Source organism: Mixophyes fleayi, chromosome 3 (assembly GCF_038048845.1).
Source record: "Mixophyes fleayi isolate aMixFle1 chromosome 3, aMixFle1.hap1, whole genome shotgun sequence".
NCBI classification, from domain to species: Eukaryota; Metazoa; Chordata; class Amphibia; order Anura; family Limnodynastidae; genus Mixophyes; species Mixophyes fleayi.
The window spans coordinates 8,052,691-8,073,525 of NC_134404.1; the positions used below are offsets into that span (position 1 = coordinate 8,052,691).

At 46.2% G+C, this 20,835-nt stretch overlaps 1 protein-coding gene and 1 non-coding gene across 2 annotated transcripts; both read left to right on the top strand.

Moving 5' to 3' along the window:
* The first annotated feature begins 387 nt into the window (after positions 1–387).
* TMEM214 (transmembrane protein 214) lies at positions 388–16,876 on the top strand. The gene is made up of 17 exons (XM_075201058.1): positions 388–553; positions 1,049–1,257; positions 2,799–2,949; positions 4,095–4,229; positions 5,314–5,396; positions 5,505–5,610; positions 5,691–5,772; positions 6,170–6,271; positions 7,218–7,359; positions 7,473–7,564; positions 9,055–9,103; positions 9,339–9,449; positions 9,932–10,049; positions 11,543–11,639; positions 12,966–13,134; positions 13,937–14,088; positions 15,991–16,876. The coding sequence occupies exons 1-17, from the start codon at positions 430–432 to the stop codon at positions 16,115–16,117; spliced, it is 2,049 nt and encodes a 682-aa protein (XP_075057159.1). The 5' UTR covers positions 388–429; the 3' UTR covers positions 16,118–16,876.
* A 3,541-nt stretch (positions 16,877–20,417) lies between these two features.
* Positions 20,418–20,489, top strand: TRNAG-UCC (transfer RNA glycine (anticodon UCC)). Its single transcript has one exon. It is a non-coding gene; the product is annotated as a tRNA-Gly (tRNA).
* Positions 20,490–20,835: the final 346 nt, after the last annotated feature.

A 20,835-nucleotide genomic window follows, 5' to 3' on the forward strand; every position in this document is an offset into this window, starting at 1 on the left:
ACACCCCACAGGACCCCTCAGACACATCTTATAATAACACAGCCCCTCCCCCTCATAGAGCCTCACACCCCACAGGACCCCTCACACCCCACAGGACCCCTCACACCCCACAGGACCCCTCACACCCCACAGAGCCCCTCACACACAGGGGGCAGCAGTAGCTCCCGCTGAGGTATCAGTGTAATAAGGAGGCTCCCGGGGGCCACTGGGAGAGCCGCTGTCAGAGCCGCTGTCAGAGCACATCATGTGACCCGCCAGACGCCGGTGACGTCAGCAGAGGAGTACAGACGTGGCGGACAGACCGCACCGCACTGCGCATGCTCCGAGCCCGCGCTCCTCCAATCACAGAGCGCAACGTCTGAGGGTTCCCCGGAAGAGGCGGGACCTGTCCCCGGAAGTGACGCCGGACTGTGAGCGCTGCGATCAGACATGGCCTCTGGAGCTGCGGATGGGAAATGGAGAGTGGTCGGGAAGAGCAAGAAGGCCGGGGACCGGCGGAGAGCGCTGGGGGAGAGCAACCTGGTGCCCGCCGCAGCGGCCATCACCGCCGGAGGTATGATGTCTGTGTGACCCAGCAGGGGAACTACAGGTCCCAGCAGGTTCCTCTCTGCCTGGGCAACTACAAGTCCCAGTATGTTCCTTCGTCTCTGCCTGGGGAACTACAGGTCCCAGCAGGCTCCTCTCTGCCTGGGCAACTACAAGTCCCAGTATGTTCCTCCGTCTCTGTCTGGGGAACTACAAGCCCCAGCATGCCCCCTCCTCCTCTGTCTGGGGAACTACAAGCCCCAGCATGCCCCCTCCTCCTCTGTCTGGGGAACTACAAGCCCCAGCATGCCCCCTCCTCCTCTGTCTGGGGAACTACAAGCCCCAGCATGCCCCCCCCCCTCTCTGTCTGGGGAACTACAAGCCCCAGCATGCCCCCCCCCCCCCCCTCTCTGTCTGGGGAACTACAAGCCCCAGCATGCCCCCTCCTCTGTCTGGGGAACTACAAGCCCCAGCATGCTTCCTACCATGACCCAAATGATGAACTTGGGATTTGTATTTGCAGTGCCCATAAAGTTATCGGTCTATGAGCTGGGCTTTGAGAAGATCATGAAGAAGCAGAACAAGGAGCAGGTTCCCCCCAGCAGCTCCTCCGAGCCCCAGCAGAACAAGAAGCAGCAAAGCTCAGGGAAGAGTTCAAAGAAACCATCTGCCGGGGGGAGCTCGGCGTCCGTTCCGGGGAAGTTCCTCACACTGGAGGAGGCTCTTCGTGCTGTGAGTATGGCAGGGAACGCTGTGCGAGATCCACCCTCCAGACTCCTTCACTTCCAGTAGATAGAGTAGAGTCACGATGACGACTTTACCGTTGCCGTCTCCCACAATGAGCCGGGTACATGAGCTGGTTTTTCTTTGCTGTCTTCTAATCCAGTCTAAAATGCTAAGTGTTTTTCTGGTGATTTTGAGGTTTGAAATGCAGATGGGGAAATGGCTAAATGTCATTGTCAGATGCTATAGATTTTATAGAGAGATTAATTTACCACTAGTATTTTATCTGCTGACACCAGTTGCTGGTGTCAGCTACTGTTGCAGTCAGCGGATCACTAGAGGGAAATCCCCGATGTAACATCTGATGGTCTGTATATTACACAGTGTTGTACAGACAATATTATATCATTACAATCAGACACATCTGTGCTTCTAATGGGAGATCTAGAAAACATGCACAGTGTTTGCCAGCCGGGTGACATGAAGAAGCAGCCGGGTGGGGGCAGTTGTAATACTTTGCAATAATGAAACATTTTGGGAGATTATCACCTGCACCTGCCAGGACTGGTCAGACTGGTGGTCAGTACACTGCTGGCTGCAGTGCTCACATAGTGCCCAGGATAATAGGAGAAACAATGGTTTATTTCATTATAATAGGGCTCCAAGAGCCGGGTGGCAAGTAAAAACAGCCGGATGGAGCACCTTTTTTATAATTATACACAGCAATGAGTAACAGAGATACCTGAAAATATTTTAAAATATTGTTTCACCATCCACATAGTTTAAAAAAGTTATATATTACATAAAAATTCCAAAACTATATAATAATGGAATTGCCACTCAAACAGTGATTATATAAGTGTCAAGTTGATGGTGCACACATCAGCTCCCACATTAACCTCTGTTATAACTTGATGTTTAATGTAATGGGAAAATAATTAAACAATAAAAAGGATAGCTGCTTGTATACAGCAAGTTCAATCTATAGATCAGTCACAAGTTTTTTGTGCCTCTGTTCTTCAAACCAAATCAGCTTGTATTAGTGTTCAGTCTTTTCTTCTATAACACAATTAGTTTTGCTGCTAATTATGTATCTGTCCTCCGTAATTTGACAGCCTGTGTCTTCCAGGAGAGTTCTTGGCTGAATCACAGCAGCCGTTTGAAATCTGACACTGCAGCAATCCTCTGTTTACTTATAGCAGAATAGAGATGTTTACTTAGGAGACACTTATTAAAAGTTAATGATGGCTGAAAGTACATAGAAAGTGTTTGTTGTTACAATAAATTGACTTACAGTTCGTGGAGATCAGTGGGTTTGACAGGTTGACACTAATATTGACAGTTCAGCTCTTCAAACACTTTTTCGTGTTTTTTTTGTTCAGCTCACAGACTCATTAACCCTCCGTGATGACAGCTGTCATATTGCATCCAGCACTGCACAAAGTTGTAATTATCATACCCTTATAGACATATAAAGGAGCGTAAAGAGGGCAGATATCAAATATATCACTTATCCGAATAATTTGAATAATTGTCTTGGTCTGTTCTAGCTGGACGTAGCGGAGCTTCAAAGGGAGATGGAGAAGAGTCAGAATATGTTTCCTGAGAACCCCCAAATCTGGGTGAAGGATCTGGCCGGTTACCTGAACTACAAACTGCAGACACCCAAGAGTGATCCTGTGCCAAGCCAGCAGTCTCATGGTCAGTGACTGGACTGTCCTGGTCATGCACTTAGTACAGTTATATCGCTGATGACATCTATAACATTACACCGTCACAGTCACTGACCCGGGTACAGAATAATTAGGTGTGAGATGAGGTCGGCTGATCTACAAGCTGGTCAGGCCAGAGTGGACATTTTGCAGATAATCTCAGCTACAACCTTTTTATTTGTTGTATTTTTATTTACTTGGTATGGTTTTTAGCAGTTAATTAGAACAAATCCTTTTTTATGACCATTTATATAGAGTTTCATGGAGTTTCCCCACATGTTACAGTACACTCCTCTCACATTCATGATGATTGACCAGTGATGCATCTCACTGGGGTCTCATACAGCTGTCTTAGCGTTTCCATTAACTTATCAAGGCTAGATCAGAAATGTTACTTCGCTATTTCGAGAGAGTGGAATATATTTTAAATTAAAAGTAATAGAAGGAATTTAACACTGATGCCTTTTTAATGGCTAAATTTATGGGAAATCTTTAGAAGCTTTCAAGAATAATGCCCCTTAAACTGGCAGATACCAAGCGATGCCTCCTATCTCATGGGCAACTTAAACATGTCTTTGCATTCGTCTTATTTAATATTATATCTGATAGTGGATTCTGTTACCCCCATTCTTGTTAGTGATTCGGTTGAACAATATACTCTGTAAGGGCTCCTGATGGCTACACAAAGTGGAGGCAGCTATTTGTGTTGTATGACGACATCCGTGAGGATTTACCTGGAACGTGTATCTAAGCTGTATTTTCATGTATATTGGTCTTCTACAAAATGGCCGCTTCGTCGTTTAGTAGGCAACAGGTGTACATTAGCTGAATTCAGAGCAGTGTCGTGTAAGTCACCATGATTGTGAAGTCATAGCGAGCTTTCAGTTCCGGAAGAAGATGATACATAATTTTGAGGAGCCCGTCATGGACAGTTCTTATACCGACACCTATTAAACAAATTGTCTTATTCTCGTCAGACACCGGACCTGTATTTTATTATAGATGGCAGATGAGAACCAAGTGTTTGTTGTGTTGTGTGTGTACCCTCTAGTGGTTGTAGAAGATAATAAACTATGAGTTTGTGTCCTGCAGTCAATCATAAGCTGCACATAACACTGAGGTGTCTTCACACAGATTACCCCTACTGTCTGCTGAACAAGGAATTAAAGACAATCATCCGCTCTCTGCTTCACAAGGCGCCCAGTGTGCTGGAGATGTTTGTGGATCATTGCATATTATTGATGCAGCAAGAGTTGGACAAATCTGCAGGTAACACTGAGCAGGGAGTGCCTGCAATGCTTTGTGTGTGCTATGTGCTCGCTGACTGTCTGTTTCATATCAGGGCTCTCTAATATCATGTGTTGGAAATAAGCAAGTTGAAGCTCGCTTAGTTTCTGTTTGTGAGTTTAGTGTGTGCAGGAGATGTGCTCTGTGTGAGTAGGAGGTGCGTTGCATGGGTAGGAGGGGATGCTCGCTAATACCTGTGTGATAGTAGGAGGCACTCGCTCGCTTGTGTGCTCTATGGTTGCAGGATGTGTTCACTAACTCCTGTGTGTGTGTCCGGTAGCGGGAGGTGCTCGCTAACTCCTGTGTGTGTGTGTGTGTGTGTGTCCGGTAGCGGGAGCTGCTCGCTAACTCCTCTGTGTGTGTGTCTGGTAGCGGGAGCTGCTCGCTAACTCCTCTGTGTGTGTGTCCGGTAGCGGCAGCTGCTCGCTAACTCCTGTGTGTGTGTGTCTGGTAGCGGCAGCTGCTCGCTAACTCCTGTGTGTGTCTGGTAGCGGGAGGTGCTCGCTAACTCGTGTGTGTGTCCGGTAGCGGGAGGTACTTGCTAACTCCTGCGTGTGTCCGGTAGCGGGAGGTGCTTGCCAACTCGTGTGTGTGTGTGTGTGTGTGTGTGTGTGTCCGATAGCAGGAGGTGCTCGCTAACACGCGTGTGTGTCCGGTAGTGGGAGGTGCTCGCTAACTCGTGTGTGTGTGTGTGTGTGTCCGATAGCAGGAGGTGCTCGCTAACACGCGTGTGTGTCCGGTAGCGGGAGGTGCTCGCTAACGTGTGTGTGTCCGGTAGCGGGAGCTGCTCGCTAACTCGTGTGTGTGTGTCCGGTAGCGAGAGCTGCTCGCTAACTCGTGTGTGTGTGTCCGGTAGCGAGAGGTGCTCGCTAACTCCTGTGTGTCCGGTAGCGGGAGGTGCTCGCTAACTCGTGTGTGTGTGTGTGTGTGTGTGTACGGTAGCGGGAGGTGCTCGCTAACTCCTGTGTGTGTGTGTTCGGTAGCGGGAGGTGCTCGCTAACTCCTGTGCATATGTGCTCTTTGTGCCCATGCTCATTAATTTTACCACTGGTTTTTATTTACTCAGCGGAATCTGTACATGGCTACCGGATCTGTATTCAGGCTGTTCTTCTGGATAAACCCAAAACTGTGACGGTTAATTTAAAGAAGGTAAAACATGTGGCTGTCACCTGGACTAACTGAGGGCCTTGCGCTGTATTCTGTCACTTTAGGGACTAATCCTGGTATATGTGTAGCTAATTATTCTCTCTTCCCCAGTACCTGGATATGTTGAGGGATCAGCAGAACAGACCAGCTAAATGTCTTGCCATCATGTGGGCTGTGGGACAAGCGGGATATGCGGATCTAGCGGAGGGACTGAAAGGTGGGTGCGATGTTATAATTGGGGGTAAACCACTGTTTGGCCAGGCATTTTACTGTGAATATATGTGTGGTGTCTTGCAGTTTGGCTTGGTCTCATGCTTCCAGTGCTGGGGATAAAGACACTTTCGCCCTACGCCATATCGTATCTGGAGCGGCTGTTACTGTGAGTCATCTACTGCCACCTGCTGTCCATTTCATGTGTCTGCAGGATCTTGTATAAGTCACTTATTATAGGTTGAGGGATTTAATGGGCAACTGAGCCTTAAATACAAGGCATGCTATATGCATTGGTGGCATCTGCCTACATTCACACATAAGACAGAAGTCCTCTCTTTTGCCAGTAGATAAGACCCATATAATATCCTTCAGTTGATAATAAGTCACTGTCATCTAGATCTATACTATAGATATAAGCAGATAATGTAGTGTATGGACCACACAGGAGCACATTGTTGGGTGCTCCTCTTTTATTTCAGCATCAATTAGTTCATTGCTCACTCTGACTTTATTCTGAGCTAAAGCAGCGAGATTTACGACTTGATATGTATTTTGTCTTGCAGGATGCACTCTAATCTGACCAAAGGGTTTGGCATGATCGGCCCCAAAGACTTTTTCCCTCTCTTGGACTTTGCATTTATGCCAAATAACTCTCTGTCTGCCAGGTATGGAAACTGCAAAATCCTGTGCGTCTGCTGGAAGCTACATTACCCATAAACCCTTAGAGGGGCAAATTCTCTGACATAATCCAAACAAATTCCCCGGAGAGTGTTGGGTGCTCTGACATATACCAAGCTAGTTATCCCAGAGAGTGGCAGGTTCTCTGACATATACCAAGCTAGTTATCCCAGAGAGTGGCAGGTTCTCTGACATATACCAAGCTAGTTATCCCAGAGAGTGGCAGGTTCTCTGACATATACCAAGCTAGTTATCCCAGAGAGTGGCAGGTTCTCTGACATATGCCAAGCTAGTTATCCCAGAGAGTGGCAGGTTCTCTGACATATGCCAAGCTAGTTATCCCAGAGAGTGGCAGGTTCTCTGACATATATCAAGCTAGTTATCCCAGAGAGTGGCAGGTTCTCTGACATATATCAAGCTAGTTATCCCAGAGAGTGGCAGGTTCTCTGACATATACCAAGCTAGTTATCCCAGAGAGTGGCAGGTTCTCTGACATATACCAAGCTAGTTATCCCAGAGAGTGGCAGGTTCTCTGACATATGCCAAGCTAGTTATCCCAGAGAGTGGCAGGTTCTCTGACATATGCCAAGCTAGTTATCCCAGAGAGTGGCAGGTTCTCTGACATATACCAAGCTAGTTATCCCAGAGAGTGGCAGGTTCTCTGACATATACCAAGCTAGTTATCCCAGATAGTGGCAGGTTCTCTGACATATGCCAGTCATTTGATGGCTCTAAGTCTCCAGGGTGTTGCCGGCATGTGACACTGTTCCGCGTTCAGCCAGGCAGCACCTTGTCCAGATCCATCTTTTTGTTGCTCGGCAGAGGAGATCCTTTGCTTCTGTTTACATTACACGCCGCTAAATGGTGTAGAAAGTGAGAAAATTAGTTTTTGTTGGTAGTTATCTCTTCATTTCAAGTTAATTCTGTTTATAGTCAACAGGAGCAGCTGCGAGACTTGTATCCCAGGCTAAAAGTACTAGCGTTTGGAGCAACCCCTGAGAGCACTTTGCACACTTACTTCCCATCCTTCCTGTCCAGAGCCACTCCCAACTGTCCTGCCATCATGAAGAAAGAGGTAAGGACTCTGCTTTCTTAATGGTTGAAGGATGACAGTTGCCCAGGAGTTGACTGTAAACTCTGACAGTGATGGCTTTGTTCTGTTGTTCATTTATTTATTTCTTTTTATAGCTTCTCCACAGTCTGTATGAGTGCTTGAACCTGGACCGGCTCAGCTTCGGTGTATGGCGCCAACTCTACACCAAACATTTATCCCAATCCAGGTAAATGTCCCAGCACTAGAGAACTCTCTACTGCACACCTATGTCCCAATCCAGGTACATGTCACCACAGGAGACCCCTCTACACCAGGCACATGTCCCACCACAGGAAACCCCTCTACACCAGGCACATGTCCCACCACAGGGGACGCCTCTACGCCAGGCACATGTCCCACCACAGGGGACGCCTCTACACCAGGCACATGTCCCACCACAGGAAACCCCTCTACACCAGGCACATGTCCCACCACAGGGGACGCCTCTACACCAGGCACATGTCCCACCACAGGGGACGCCTCTACACCAGGCACATGTCCCACCACAGGAGACCCCTCTACACCAGGCACATGTCCCACCACAGGGGACGCCTCTACACCAGGCACATGTCCCACCACAGGAAACCCCTCTACACCAGGCACATGTCCCACCACAGGGGACGCCTCTACACCAGGCACATGTCCCACCACAGGGGACGCCTCTACACCAGGCACATGTCCCACCACAGGGGACCCCTCTACACCAGGTATACGTCACATTCCAGGTACATGTCCCTCCACAGGAGACCCCTCTACACCAGGCACATGTCCCACCACAGGGGACGCCTCTACACCAGGCACATGTCCCACCACAGGGGACGCCTCTACACCAGGCACATGTCCCACCACAGGGGACGCCTCTACACCAGGCACATGTCCCACCACAGGGGACGCCTCTACACCAGGCACATGTCCCACCACAGGGGACGCCTCTACACCAGGCACATGTCCCACCACAGGGGACGCCTCTACACCAGGCACATGTCCCACCACAGGGGACGCCTCTACACCAGGCACATGTCCCACCACAGGGGACGCCTCTACACCAGGCACATGTCCCACCACAGGGGACGCCTCTACACCAGGCACATGTCCCACCACAGGGGACGCCTCTACACCAGGCACATGTCCCACCACAGGGGACGCCTCTACACCAGGCACATGTCCCACCACAGGGGACGCCTCTACACCAGGCACATGTCCCACCACAGGGGACGCCTCTACACCAGGCACATGTCCCACCACAGGGGACGCCTCTACACCAGGCACATGTCCCACCACAGGGGACGCCTCTACACCAGGCACATGTCCCACCACAGGGGACGCCTCTACACCAGGCACATGTCCCACCACAGGGGACGCCTCTACACCAGGCACATGTCCCACCACAGGGGGCCCCTCTACACCAGGCACATGTCCCACCACAGGGTACCCCTCTACACTGGAGGCTGTCATAATGTATTGTTAGCATTCAGTTCATGCGGTTTTATTTTTAGAGAAGATCTGTGTCAGATAATGGGCAGCATTGAAGTTAGACATTGTTGTTGTTAACTAGTGTTACTGTTCTGTTTATCTCCAGTGCATACATCTTGATGACATACACTAAATACACTGCACTTCTCCGTATAGTGATCTCTGATGTCTACATGAAGTAGTTGACCTGCTCTTGTTTTTCAGTCTGCTCCTACAGCATTTCGTTACATCCTGGGATACCACATCCAAATCGGTGAGTTGTCTTGTCTGTATGGTTTCTATATCTGGTACAATGGTGTGCATGGTGGAATTACCATTCATAAAACAAATTGTAGGCAGGAGCCCTGAAACCTGTCGGTACTTTGCTCTTTTGTTGAAGTAATCCTTTAAAGAATCTGTACCCTGTATTGTGATGGATCTGGAACAATGTATTTCTGGCTGATTGGATGTCAGTCGCACTCTCTTATTAAACATGATTCCTCTTTCAGATGAGGAATTCTGTGCAGGAAACTGTCCAGTCGTTCTGTGTTACAAATGAAGAATTCTCTTCCAAGGCGCCAAATTCAAGGGACATTGAACTCTGTGAGTCTGCGTGCCAGGTAATGCCCCCAGTTCAGTTTGTTATGAGTGTTTGTAGTGGGATGTTATAGTTGTTCGGTACTGAGCCCTTGTGTTGGTCTGAGGTACGTTGTGGCGACCTCCAGAGGCCTCTCTGTTACTGCAGCCACTGGTTTATGTCTTCAGGTCAGACCTCATATTTGTTTTATAAATGGAATCTGTTCTGGGCAGCTTTTTAGAGGACATTTATGAAAAATGTGCTGTTGCCCTTAGCAACCAATCAGATCTGGTCTAATTTTTTCGAAATTGCACTAGAAAACGGCAGCTATAATCTGTTTTGGTTGTTGCTGTCATAAGTGTCCCACATGTAGATTTATTTAAGATATATATTTTGACGTAAAGGTTAATAATAAATCTGCCGTTAGGTTACATATGTGTAGTGCAAGTCAGACAATGAAAGGCAGTGTTAGATTGTCAGCCTTTGGGCGTGGTCCTTTAGTAATACTCTGTGTGTGTTCCCCAGTCTCTACTGCAGAAGATGAAAGGTCGGCGAATTCCCTTCTTCCGACTCTTCCTGGTCGCTCTTGTTTTCATATCCGGCTTTGTAATCCACGACGTTCGGACAAACGGATCCTTCCAAGGTTAGTTTGGGCCTGACGTTCTTTGAAGCAAACTGTTGGAAAAGAATATATTTTGTTTGGCTCCCCTTGCTGTGTAAAGGAACGTTGTTGTGACAGCGCGATGCTTCATTATAAATTATATAATTAATATTTTGATATATTTTTTAGTTTAATTTACCTCTGCTGTTTTGGTTGTGTGGATGATGGACAATTGCGCCCAGGAAAAATGGCTTTATAAGATATGAAGTTTCGCACGCCATTATCATCTATATAGCGCCACTAATACTGCAGCGCTGTACAGAGAACTCGTTCATATCAGTCCCTGCCCCATTGGAGCTTAGTCTAAATCCCCTAACATACACACACATAGAGAGAGACTAGGGTCAATTTTATCGCAGCCAATTCACCTACTAGTATGTTTTTGAAGTGTGGGAGGAAACTGGAGCACCCGGAGGAAACCCACACAAACACAGGGAGAACATACAAACTCCACACAGATAAGGCCATTGTCAGGAATCAAACTCATGACCCCAGTGCTGTGAGGCAGAAGTGCTAACCATTAATCTTCATAGAGATGCACAAAGGCAACTTCTATTTATGAAGGATTCTTCAATAAAGGTTACTGCTTGGTAAAGTCATGTTTATTGATCGATCAGCCCTGAGGGCGCTGTTTCATCATAGTCTGTGGCTAAGATGGACTGTTCTGTAGGCGGAGCGAACGGAATAAATTCCTGCCCACCACCGGTACACTTAGGTCCACGAGTGCTTGCTCCTTCTGACTTCTAACATCGGCTGGATATGGCTGGCATCGCCATGCCGAGAGCCGGTGCTTGGTGGCAGTCGCAGGATCCAGTGATGTAGTTTGGAGCCGCTCCTTTAGTTCCTGTCCGCACTTGGGTGTGCTGTATACAGCTTGCTCTAAAGTCCTGGGCCAACACAATCATTTATTTATATATATAGAGCCTACATATTACGCAGCGCTGTACAGATAATATTGTCATTTACATCAGTCCCTGCCCCATTGGAGCTTACAGTCTATTCTCTAACACACACACAGTAGGGTTCACTTTAGTCAGCAGTCGGTTAACCTACCATGTTTACCTGTGCAGTGTGACAACATCAGGAATCCATGACAGCTGCTGTTAGATCCTGGTTACACTGAATCTGCAATGACTAGTAATAGGAGAGACCCAGGACCTACAATTCCCATATTTAATATTCCTATACCTATTTGTGTTAAAGGAACTACAGAAAGTCTCACAGAATAGTGTTCCTATCAAATAAAATAAACCTTTTATTTAATGAGCTGAAACATGTACAATTCACTATGCACATGAAGAGTCCCACCAGCACCCCCTGCTGGTGATACAGGAGTATTGTTCTCTGGGTTATGTCTGTCTTCTCTATATGACCATAATGCTGTGTAGGGCACAGAGCACTTATTCAGCTTTGTGTTGTTCAGCTCCATGTAACAAGATTATACATACTGACTCCTACCTCACCTCTGGTTCCAGCTTCTTCATCTGCAAAAATGCTGCAGCAGACAGGTCTCCTGTACGTGTCACAAGAGGCGTGGAGCAAAGCGTCGTATTATGCTGAACATGGGCATAGGTGGGTACAACCTGCACCTCTCTGTGCACTCGCTATACATTCCTAATACTTATACAGTGCTGGTATTATCTCACCCCTGCCCTGTGTAATAAGGGATCTCACACAGTGCTGGTATTATCTCACCCCTGTCCTGTGTAATAAGGGATCTCACATAGTGCTGGTATTATCTCACCCCTGTCCTGTGTAATAAGGGATCTCACACAGTGCTGGTATTATCTCACCCCTGTCCTGTGTAATAAGGGATCTCACACAGTGCTGGTATTATCTCACCCCTGTCCTGTGTAATAAGGGATCTCACACAGTGCTGGTATTATCTCACCCCTGTCCTGTGTAACAAGGGATCTCACACAGTGCTGGTATTATCTCACCCCTGTCCTGTGTAATAAGGGATCTCACACAGTGCTGGTATTATCTCACCCCTGTCCTGTGTAATAAGGGATCTCACACAGTGCTGGTATTATCTCACCCCTGTCCTGTGTAATAAGGGATCTCACACAGTGCTGATGTCATCTCACCCCTGTCCTGTGTAATAAGGGATCTCACCCAGTGCTGATGTCATCTCACCCCTGTCCTGTGTAATAAGGGATCTCACCCAGTGCTGATATTATCTGACTCCCATCCTGTGTAATAAGGGATCTCACACAGTGCTGATATCACACCCTTACAGCCACAAGTCATCCATAACTTCCCGTGTACCGTTGTCACCCCCCTGTAGAAGTGATGTGAGCTTGTGTTCACCATTTACTCCTCTAATTTGTGTGATCCCACAAACCAAAAATAAGAAAAAGGATCTCTCTATTTACGTCCATAATTATTTCAGTATATGTTTATTAGCTGAATATGAAACAAGTCATGGTGTAATAAACACAAAGATTACATAGAATATGGCACCAATGTTCTGGGTAATGTTGCAGGAGGCTGAATCACTGGGTGATCTTCCATTGAAGCAGCTCTTTCAGCTAATGAACACATACGGGGACTACGTTGTGCATTCATGTGGTACAAATCTCATCTTTCCAGTAGGTGAAATGATTTTAATATTTCACCATTTGGTAAATAGTTGCATAGTGAGGATACGATCTTTGTTGGTTGGTAGGTACAGCTGGAGGAATGAGTAGTACATAGACTCATATCTTGTTTTATATGGGGGACGTGGGCACTTTACATTGAGAAACATGACCCGGTATATATCTTCTACTGGATCCTTCTGCAACAGATTGTTGGCGGTTCAAGGGGCATTTAAATTTGACCTTTTTGATTATATTTCTGTCCAGCCTTCTGTAAATAATACCCCAGCGCTGACATTGTCTCGCTCCTGTCCTGCAGCTGGTTGGAGAGGAATGTCCCTGTCTATTACTCACAAGCTGTTGATGTGTTGGGACCAGGCCTGGAACTGTTATGGGAGAAAACTCGGGACGGTCTCATTTTCGTGACACAGAAATGTTCCACTCAAACAGCTTACCTGAAGGACAACTTACCGTGGTTCATCGAATGGGTAAGATGTGCGGAAATGTGGAATCGTCCCCCATTATTATAACACTCCCAGACCCGGCAACAGACAAGGTGGTGGAGTGGGCAATTTACAACACTACACCTCCCACGTCATGCCCCTGGAACCCCCCTCCTCTTCCTTATGAAGTCCACACTCTCTCTCCTCCCCACCTTCGTGTTGCTGTTACTTATGCTTCCCCCAAGGTCCAGTTCCTTGACAACTTTTGCTGCCTGGCTCCTCTCCCTTTCATTTGACCTGCCTACTCTCATACTAGGTGATTTTGACATTGATAACACCACTGTCTCTCTACCACACAATATCCTGCCTTCCCTGGGTGAGACTTTTAAACTCTCCTCAATTCCCACGCTCTGTATTCCTGGGAGAGAAGGGGGGGATTTCTCTGAATCCCGCTCCCCAACGTCCATTGACCCGTTGATAATGTCGTACTGTGGCCAGCATCTGGTCTTGTGCTCCCAGCATAACATGTCTGTGATGCGTTTCTTTTGTGTGCAATGAAAATAGACATTTATGATCCACATAAGGGTTTCAGAGAAGTTTTCTGGAAAGATTTGGACTTAAACGATACTCTGTCCTTCTCTTTCTATTACAAGGGTTAAGGCAGCATTCTGGTAGGAACGGTGAAAACAAAGGTTTCCCACTTCTTACCTCACCCCTGTCCTGTGTAATAAGGGATCCCTTCCCTACTGCATCCAGAAGTACTTTACCTTCTTATCGGACATGTGAGGACATCACCCAGTGTTTAATGTGAGTGTATAACAGCTGGTCCATTGTCTCCCTCCATCAGCTTCAGTCCAAGATTCCTGACTCCGTCTTCCAGCTGATTGAGTACCTGCGGGAGCTGCTTCTACATCTGTATCGCAGCTACCTTCTACCGGCGGTGGACTATTCCCAGGCTGCCATCCAGAGCGCGTGGCAGCAGTATGTGGACTCCTGCAAGTAGGTACCTCTGAGCACTGGTGTGGTGTATACAGTACAGCGTTGCATAGAGAGCAGAGGACAGGTAACTAGAGAGAATAGAACTAGGAGATCAGTATGTGGACTCCTGCAAGTAGGTACCTCTGAGCACTGGTGTGGTGTATACAGTACAGCGTTGCATAGAGAGCAGAGGACAGGTAACTAGAGAGAATAGAACTAGGAGATCAGTATGTGGACTCCTGCAAGTAGGTACCTCTGAGCACTGGTGTGGTGTATACAGCATTGCATATGGAGCAGAGGCCGGGTAACTGGACATTATAGAACTAGGAGAACAGTGTGTGGACTACACAGAGTTGTTGTTCTGTAGATTATTCATAAGTGGTGATAGGAAAATCCGTCTCCACTCGTCCATCCTACAAAGAATGAGTGGAAATTGCTCATTTTGAAAACTCTTCTTATTTTTCCAATATTCTAGCTTTTCAGCTAATGTCTGTTTTTGGTTTATGACATCCTAGAAACAACATTATCTGTGAAGAATAACGTTTCCATGAGAGTGATCCTGGCTTATAAACCAAATACACAGATGTTGCTTTTACTGTGCTTTTGGTAACATAGTGTTGTCTGGTTATGATATGAAAGGCTGATTATCCGCAGCCCTTGTGGTTTCCTTATGAAGAAATACATGTAAACTTTGGCTTCTTGTCTGGTGTGAGCGTAATGGTGAATTTATACAACTAGTATGTTCCCTTTGTTAGTTTTTGTTCAGTTAGAAATGTACCAATCCCCTACATACACTGGAGACTGTGGGGGTGAGGGTGTTCCAATATTCAGCCTCTATTGTCTAGGATAGGGGTAGGCAATCTACGGCTCTCCATGTGTTGTGAAACTACAAGTCCCAGCATGCTTTGCAGGTAGGTAACCAGCAGATAGGTGGCAAGGTATACTCTCAGGGGTGGGCAAACCTGTCCTCAAGGGCCATATCCAGTTCATGTTTTTAGGATTTCTGTCTGTAGAAACAGGTGGGATAATTACTGACCCAGCCAAATAGATTAACTCAGCTGTACATGATTAAAGAAATCCTAAAAACATGAACTGGATATGGCCCTTGAGGACAGGTTTGCCCACCCCTGCTGAGTATACCTTGCCACCTATCTGCTGGTTACCTACCTGCTGGTTAATCCCAGTATACTATACTGGGATTTGTAGTTTCACAACACCTGGAGAGCTGCAGGTTGCCTACCCCTGGTCTAGGACAATAAGCGACAATTTTTTAATTTTTATTTGTGTGAAATATTCTCACTTTTGCTCGCACCTCATAGAGACGCGTTCGTTTTTACTGTATAAATTTCAAAATGCTCACCCTCAATGTTCCTTGGAAGTCCGCACCTACTTTAATCTGCTCCTATGGGTGTATGTAGGTGGCTGGTCCACTTAAAGACTTTCTAGATCTCCGCTTTGTGGTTGGGTAGAGAAACCTGTTTTGTGAGTTTCCTGTACAGAGCAAGGGTGGATTATTCACTGGTCAGCTTGGGGTACCTCTGCTCCTAGGTGGAGATCGGCCAAAACGTGTCTGCTGGTGAAACCTGAGGAAAGATTAGGGAGCCTGCACTGGGTCCTTTGTGTTCTCACATTGTGCAAATATCTGTGTGCTTCTTAGAAGGTCAGGTCTCCATTATCATCATGTTATCCAGGGGTGAATAAAGGACATTCTCATGTGGTAGAATTGCTGAGGTGCTATTTCTAGGCCTGGTCTGTTCACAACGTCTTACAGACCTATTCATGTTCACCAGAGATGGTTTTTCAACATTTGCATCCAAGAAAAGAGAATGTGGTTTATCCATAAATTGTAACACACTGTGCCCTAAATGACTTGTCATAACTACATTGTGATATTAAACATTGTCTTTGATTCTCTCCGTTTAGTGGCGAGGTGACGTGGGACTGCACGAAGGACCACTTGACCAGCGTCACCCGATCTTCCTGGGCCTTTCTGCAGAACACTACGTTGGCTATTAAAGACTGGGCTGTTGCCATGATCTCCAGTCGCTAGAGACTTTAGCTGGACCAGAGACTGATACCTATAATGACTTAATTTGGCTTTTATCCCAACCGCAACATGTTTCTGGGTGTAAATGCACCGGCACTGGGACCAGTTCCATTACCACAGTGTGAATGTCCTGGGGTCAGACAGATAAACCGTTTTGTGGTTTTATTAACAAGCCAGTCCAGGATTGCGCTACTTTTGTAACTTCCCATTCTGGACTCTGTTGAAGACCATATGTACATATTCTGGGTTCTTCTGGGTCTTTGGACAATTGCTCCAGAAGTATATACACATTGTCTGATCACTAGGGTTGGTTTGTTTTTTTTAAATTATCTTTTTGTGGTGAATGATGTTCTTACATTGGAAATCGTGTCTGCCATTTCCCTGTGGACTTAAGTAATGGTTTATGGTTTTTATGTGAAATGTCTCCTGGTTTACCCCAATTTATCAGGTTGTCCTCCGTGTCTCATGATCAAACATCGGGTGTACATGTTGCTGGTCTTACCACATCTATAATGTTACTCTCATCCAATATCTGCTTGTACAGACAAGTTTGAGCCCTGTTTTAAACCAAATAAAGACTTTTCAGTGGGAAAGCTGAAAAAAAAAAAATATAAAAACTGTGGTGTCCCCCGTGTTCCCATCTACTAAGGGTCCAGTAGCAGTTATGTTGGGTAGTATGGATTAAGATGGCAATTGCTTTTTCTGTATCATCAAATGAAAGTTCTTTTAATAAACTCGTCAGTATTTCAGCGCACACCAAAAGTGTGTCCCTGTGGTGTGGATGTTGGTGTCTCTTGGGTTCCTCCTCCTGAAGTCCAGACCTGGACCTTCTGCAGGTCCTCATTTCCTCTGACATGATCAGATCTGATGATGGTTGCACAAGGGGTTGGGGGTCCAGCCAGTTGGCCTGAGCAACCGTATCACATTCTAGACTGTGGCTCTGATTGGACAACACCACTCACAAGCAGCGCCCTTCAATAATGATGTGAGCATAGCACTTATTTTGTTGTGCCCAGCATTCCAGGGAGATCCTAAGTACAGACATCCCCAGACCAGCTGGAGCGAATGAACTAAGAAGTCATTGTAGACCAATGGAGTATTCTCTACAGGTTGTACAGTGCAATATGTAGAAAGAATAATAATTCAGAGAGCATAGAACAAAAGAATGTACACCATTACAGGGCAATAAACACACTGCGGCTCGGATCACAACGGAGCTATGAACAACCACACAGAGCAATAAGGTACAAGGGTATCCCAGAGCACTAACAACTGGAACAGGGAAGGAGGAGAGGTGGGGGAATGAACCAGGAGCCTGGGTCTAGCGATTGATGTGGAGACCAAGGAAGAGGTGCAGAAAGCAAGAGTAACGAGGTAAGATGGCCCTGTGAGCTTACAATCTAATGTGAATGGGCTGAGAAATAGATGATGGAAAGTGATGAGTGAATTAACGCCTAGTTCCATGCATTTCATAAGCGTACAGTCATGGCCAAGAGTTTTGAGAATGACACAAGTATTGGTTTTCACAAAGTTTGCTGCTTCAGTGGTTTTAGACCTTTTTGTCAGATGTTGCTATATTATACTGATGTAAGATTACAAGCATTTCATAAGTGTCAAAGGCTTTTATTGACAGTTACATTAAGGTTATGCAAAGAGTCTATATTTGTAGTGTTGACCCTTCTTTCTGAAGACCTCTGCAATTCGCCCTGGCATGCTGTCAATCAACTTCTGGGCCACATACTGACTGATGGCCGCCCATTCTTGCCTAATCAATGCTTGGTGTTTGTCAGAATGTGTGAGGTTTTGCTTGTCCACCCGCCTCGAGGATTGACCACAAGTTCTCAATGGGATTAAGGTCTGGGAGTTTCCTGGACATGGACCCAAAATTTCGAGGTTTGATCACTGAGCCACTTAGTTATCACTTTTGCTTTAGGGCAAGGTGCTCCATAATGCTGGAGAAGGCATTGTTCATCACCAAAACTGTTCTTGGATGGTTGGGAGAAGTTGCTCTTGGAGGATGTTTTGGTACCATTCTTTATTCATGGCTGTGGTCTTGGAAAACATTGTGAGTGAGCCCACTCCCTTGGCTGAAAAGAAAACATGAATGGTCTCAGGATACTTTACTGTTACCATGACACAGGACTGATGGTAGCGCTCACCTTTCCTTTTCCAGATGCCCCAAACAATCTGAAAGGGGATTCATCAGAGAAAATGACTTTACCCCAGTCCTGAGCAGTCCAATCCCTGTACATTTTGCAGAATATCAGTCTGTCCCTGATGTTATTCCTGGAAAGAAGTGACTTCTTGATATCGGGCCATCCTCCAAAAGTCTTTGCCTTACTGTGTGTGCAGATGCACTCACACCTACCTGCTGCCATTCCTGAGCAAGCTTTGCACTGGTGGTACCCCGATCCTGCAGCTAAATCAACTTTAGGAGACGTTCCTGGCGCTTGTTGGGTGTGCTGAAGCCGCCTTCACAACTATTGAACTTCTCCTTGAAGTTCTTGATCCGATAAATGGTTGATTTGGATGCAATCTTACTAGCAGCAATATCCTTGCCTATGAAGCCCTTCTTCTGTAAAGCAATAATGACTGCATGTTTCCTTGCAGATAACCATGGTTAACAGAGGAAGAAAAATGATTTCAAGCACCACCCACCTTTGAAAGCTTCCAGTCTGTTGTTATAACTCAATCAGCATGACAGAGTGATCTCCAGCCTTGTCCTCGTCAACACCCTCACCTGTGTTAACGAGAGAATCACTGACCTGATGACAGCTGGTCCTTTTGTGGCAGGGCTAAAATGCAGTGGAAATGTTTTTGGGATAAAGTTCATTATCATGGCAAAGAGGGACTTTAACTGCAATTCATCTGATCACTCTTCATGACATTCTGGAGTATATGTAAATCACCATTGTAAAAAATGAGGTAGCAGACTGTGAAAAATAATATTTGTGTCATTCTCAAAACTTTTGGCCATGACTGTAATCTACACCATGCCAGCAGACAGCACTCCTACCACCCAGTAAATATTATTGTAAAATATATATATTTAGAACAGGCAAAGATTATAAACACAGTAATAAATAAAAGCATCTGCGCCTTTTTCTTTATAGCATTAATCATTATTCATTAACCTGTAAAACGAGATAAAAGCATAAAAGGATGTACAGTAATACTGCGTCCTTGCAGTGATAATGATGTGTTATGTGGGTGTATAGTCTGTGGCCTCCATAATGTAGAACGCTGGGAACTTGCAGCAATAGACACAAATAAGTGTAAATAGTTCTTTAAACAACTGGAACAATTATAGGTTGTGAAAACTGAGCACTTAAAACAGTTTCCGTCCGTCCCATTCTCAGGGACCAGTAACAACAGAACAACCCATTTCTATTTTTATTTCAGCAGCTCTCTTAGTACTTTATCCTGTATGATAAACACAAAGGGGCATATTCAATTCTCGGCGGAAACGCCGTAATGACGGTAATAATGCGCGGGAAAAACCGTTATTACGGTACTTTTCTTACTGGATTTCAGCTCGTAGCTCCCTGAAATCCAGCTAATAACGGAATAGTTTTTACGCGCCGCGGGAACCGGATTATTGAATATGCCCCAAAGTGGCTCTATGTCCTGATATCCCTCAGTGCACAGGAGAGAGGCATTATGGGGAATGTAGTCTCTTAGTGCACAGGGAGAGAGGCATTATGGGGGATGTAGTCCCTCCGTGCACAGGAGAGAGGCATTATGGGGAATGTAGTCCCTCAGTGCACAGGGAAGTGAAGCATTATGGGGGTTGTAGTCCTTCAGTGTACAGGGACAGAGGCATTATGGGGAATGTAGTCCCTCAGTGCACAGGGAAGTGAAGCATTATGGGGGATGTAGTCCTTCAGTGTACAGGGAGAGAGGCATTATGGGGAATGTAGTCTCAGTGCACAGGGAAGTGAAGCATTATGGGGGTTGTAGTCCTTCAGTGTACAGGGACAGAGGCATTATGGGGAATGTAGTCTCAGTGCACAGGGAAGTGAAGCATTATGGGGATGTAGTCCTTCAGTGTACAGGGAGAGAGGCATTATGGGGGATGTAGTCCCTCAGTGCACAGGGAAGTAAAGCATTATGGGGGTTGTAGTCCCTCAGTGCACAGGAGAGAGGCATTATGGGGCATGTAGTCCTTCAGTGCACAGGGAAGTGAAGCATTATGGAGCATGTAGTCTCAGTGCACAGTGAAGTGAAGCATTATGGGGGATGTAGCCCCTCAGCACACACACAGGGTAGTAGTGAGTCTCTGGCTGGCTGCAGGCAGTGTACAGCGTTGGTGGTATAGTGGTGAGCATAGCTGCCTTCCAAGCAGTTGACCCGGGTTCGATTCCCGGCCAACGCAGCATAAGTTTTACTTTATCTTTATTTGATGCAGACTGACCTGTATCTTCTCTATATAATTATATTTACTCTGGGGGCCCCCAGCTCATTTATTGACCCGATAATATATTTCTGTGACTGTGTTTCATCATCATCAGCTATTTATATAGCGCCACTGATACCGCAGCGCTGTACAGAGAACTCACATCAGTCCCTACCCTATTGGAGTTTACAGTCTAATTTCCCTAACACACACACACACAAAGAGAGAGAGAGATGTATATAGTGCTGACTGCACATTTGGGTGATTATATATTGGGGTGACTGTCCATAGGTGAATACTGATGTGTATACTGGTCACTGTACAT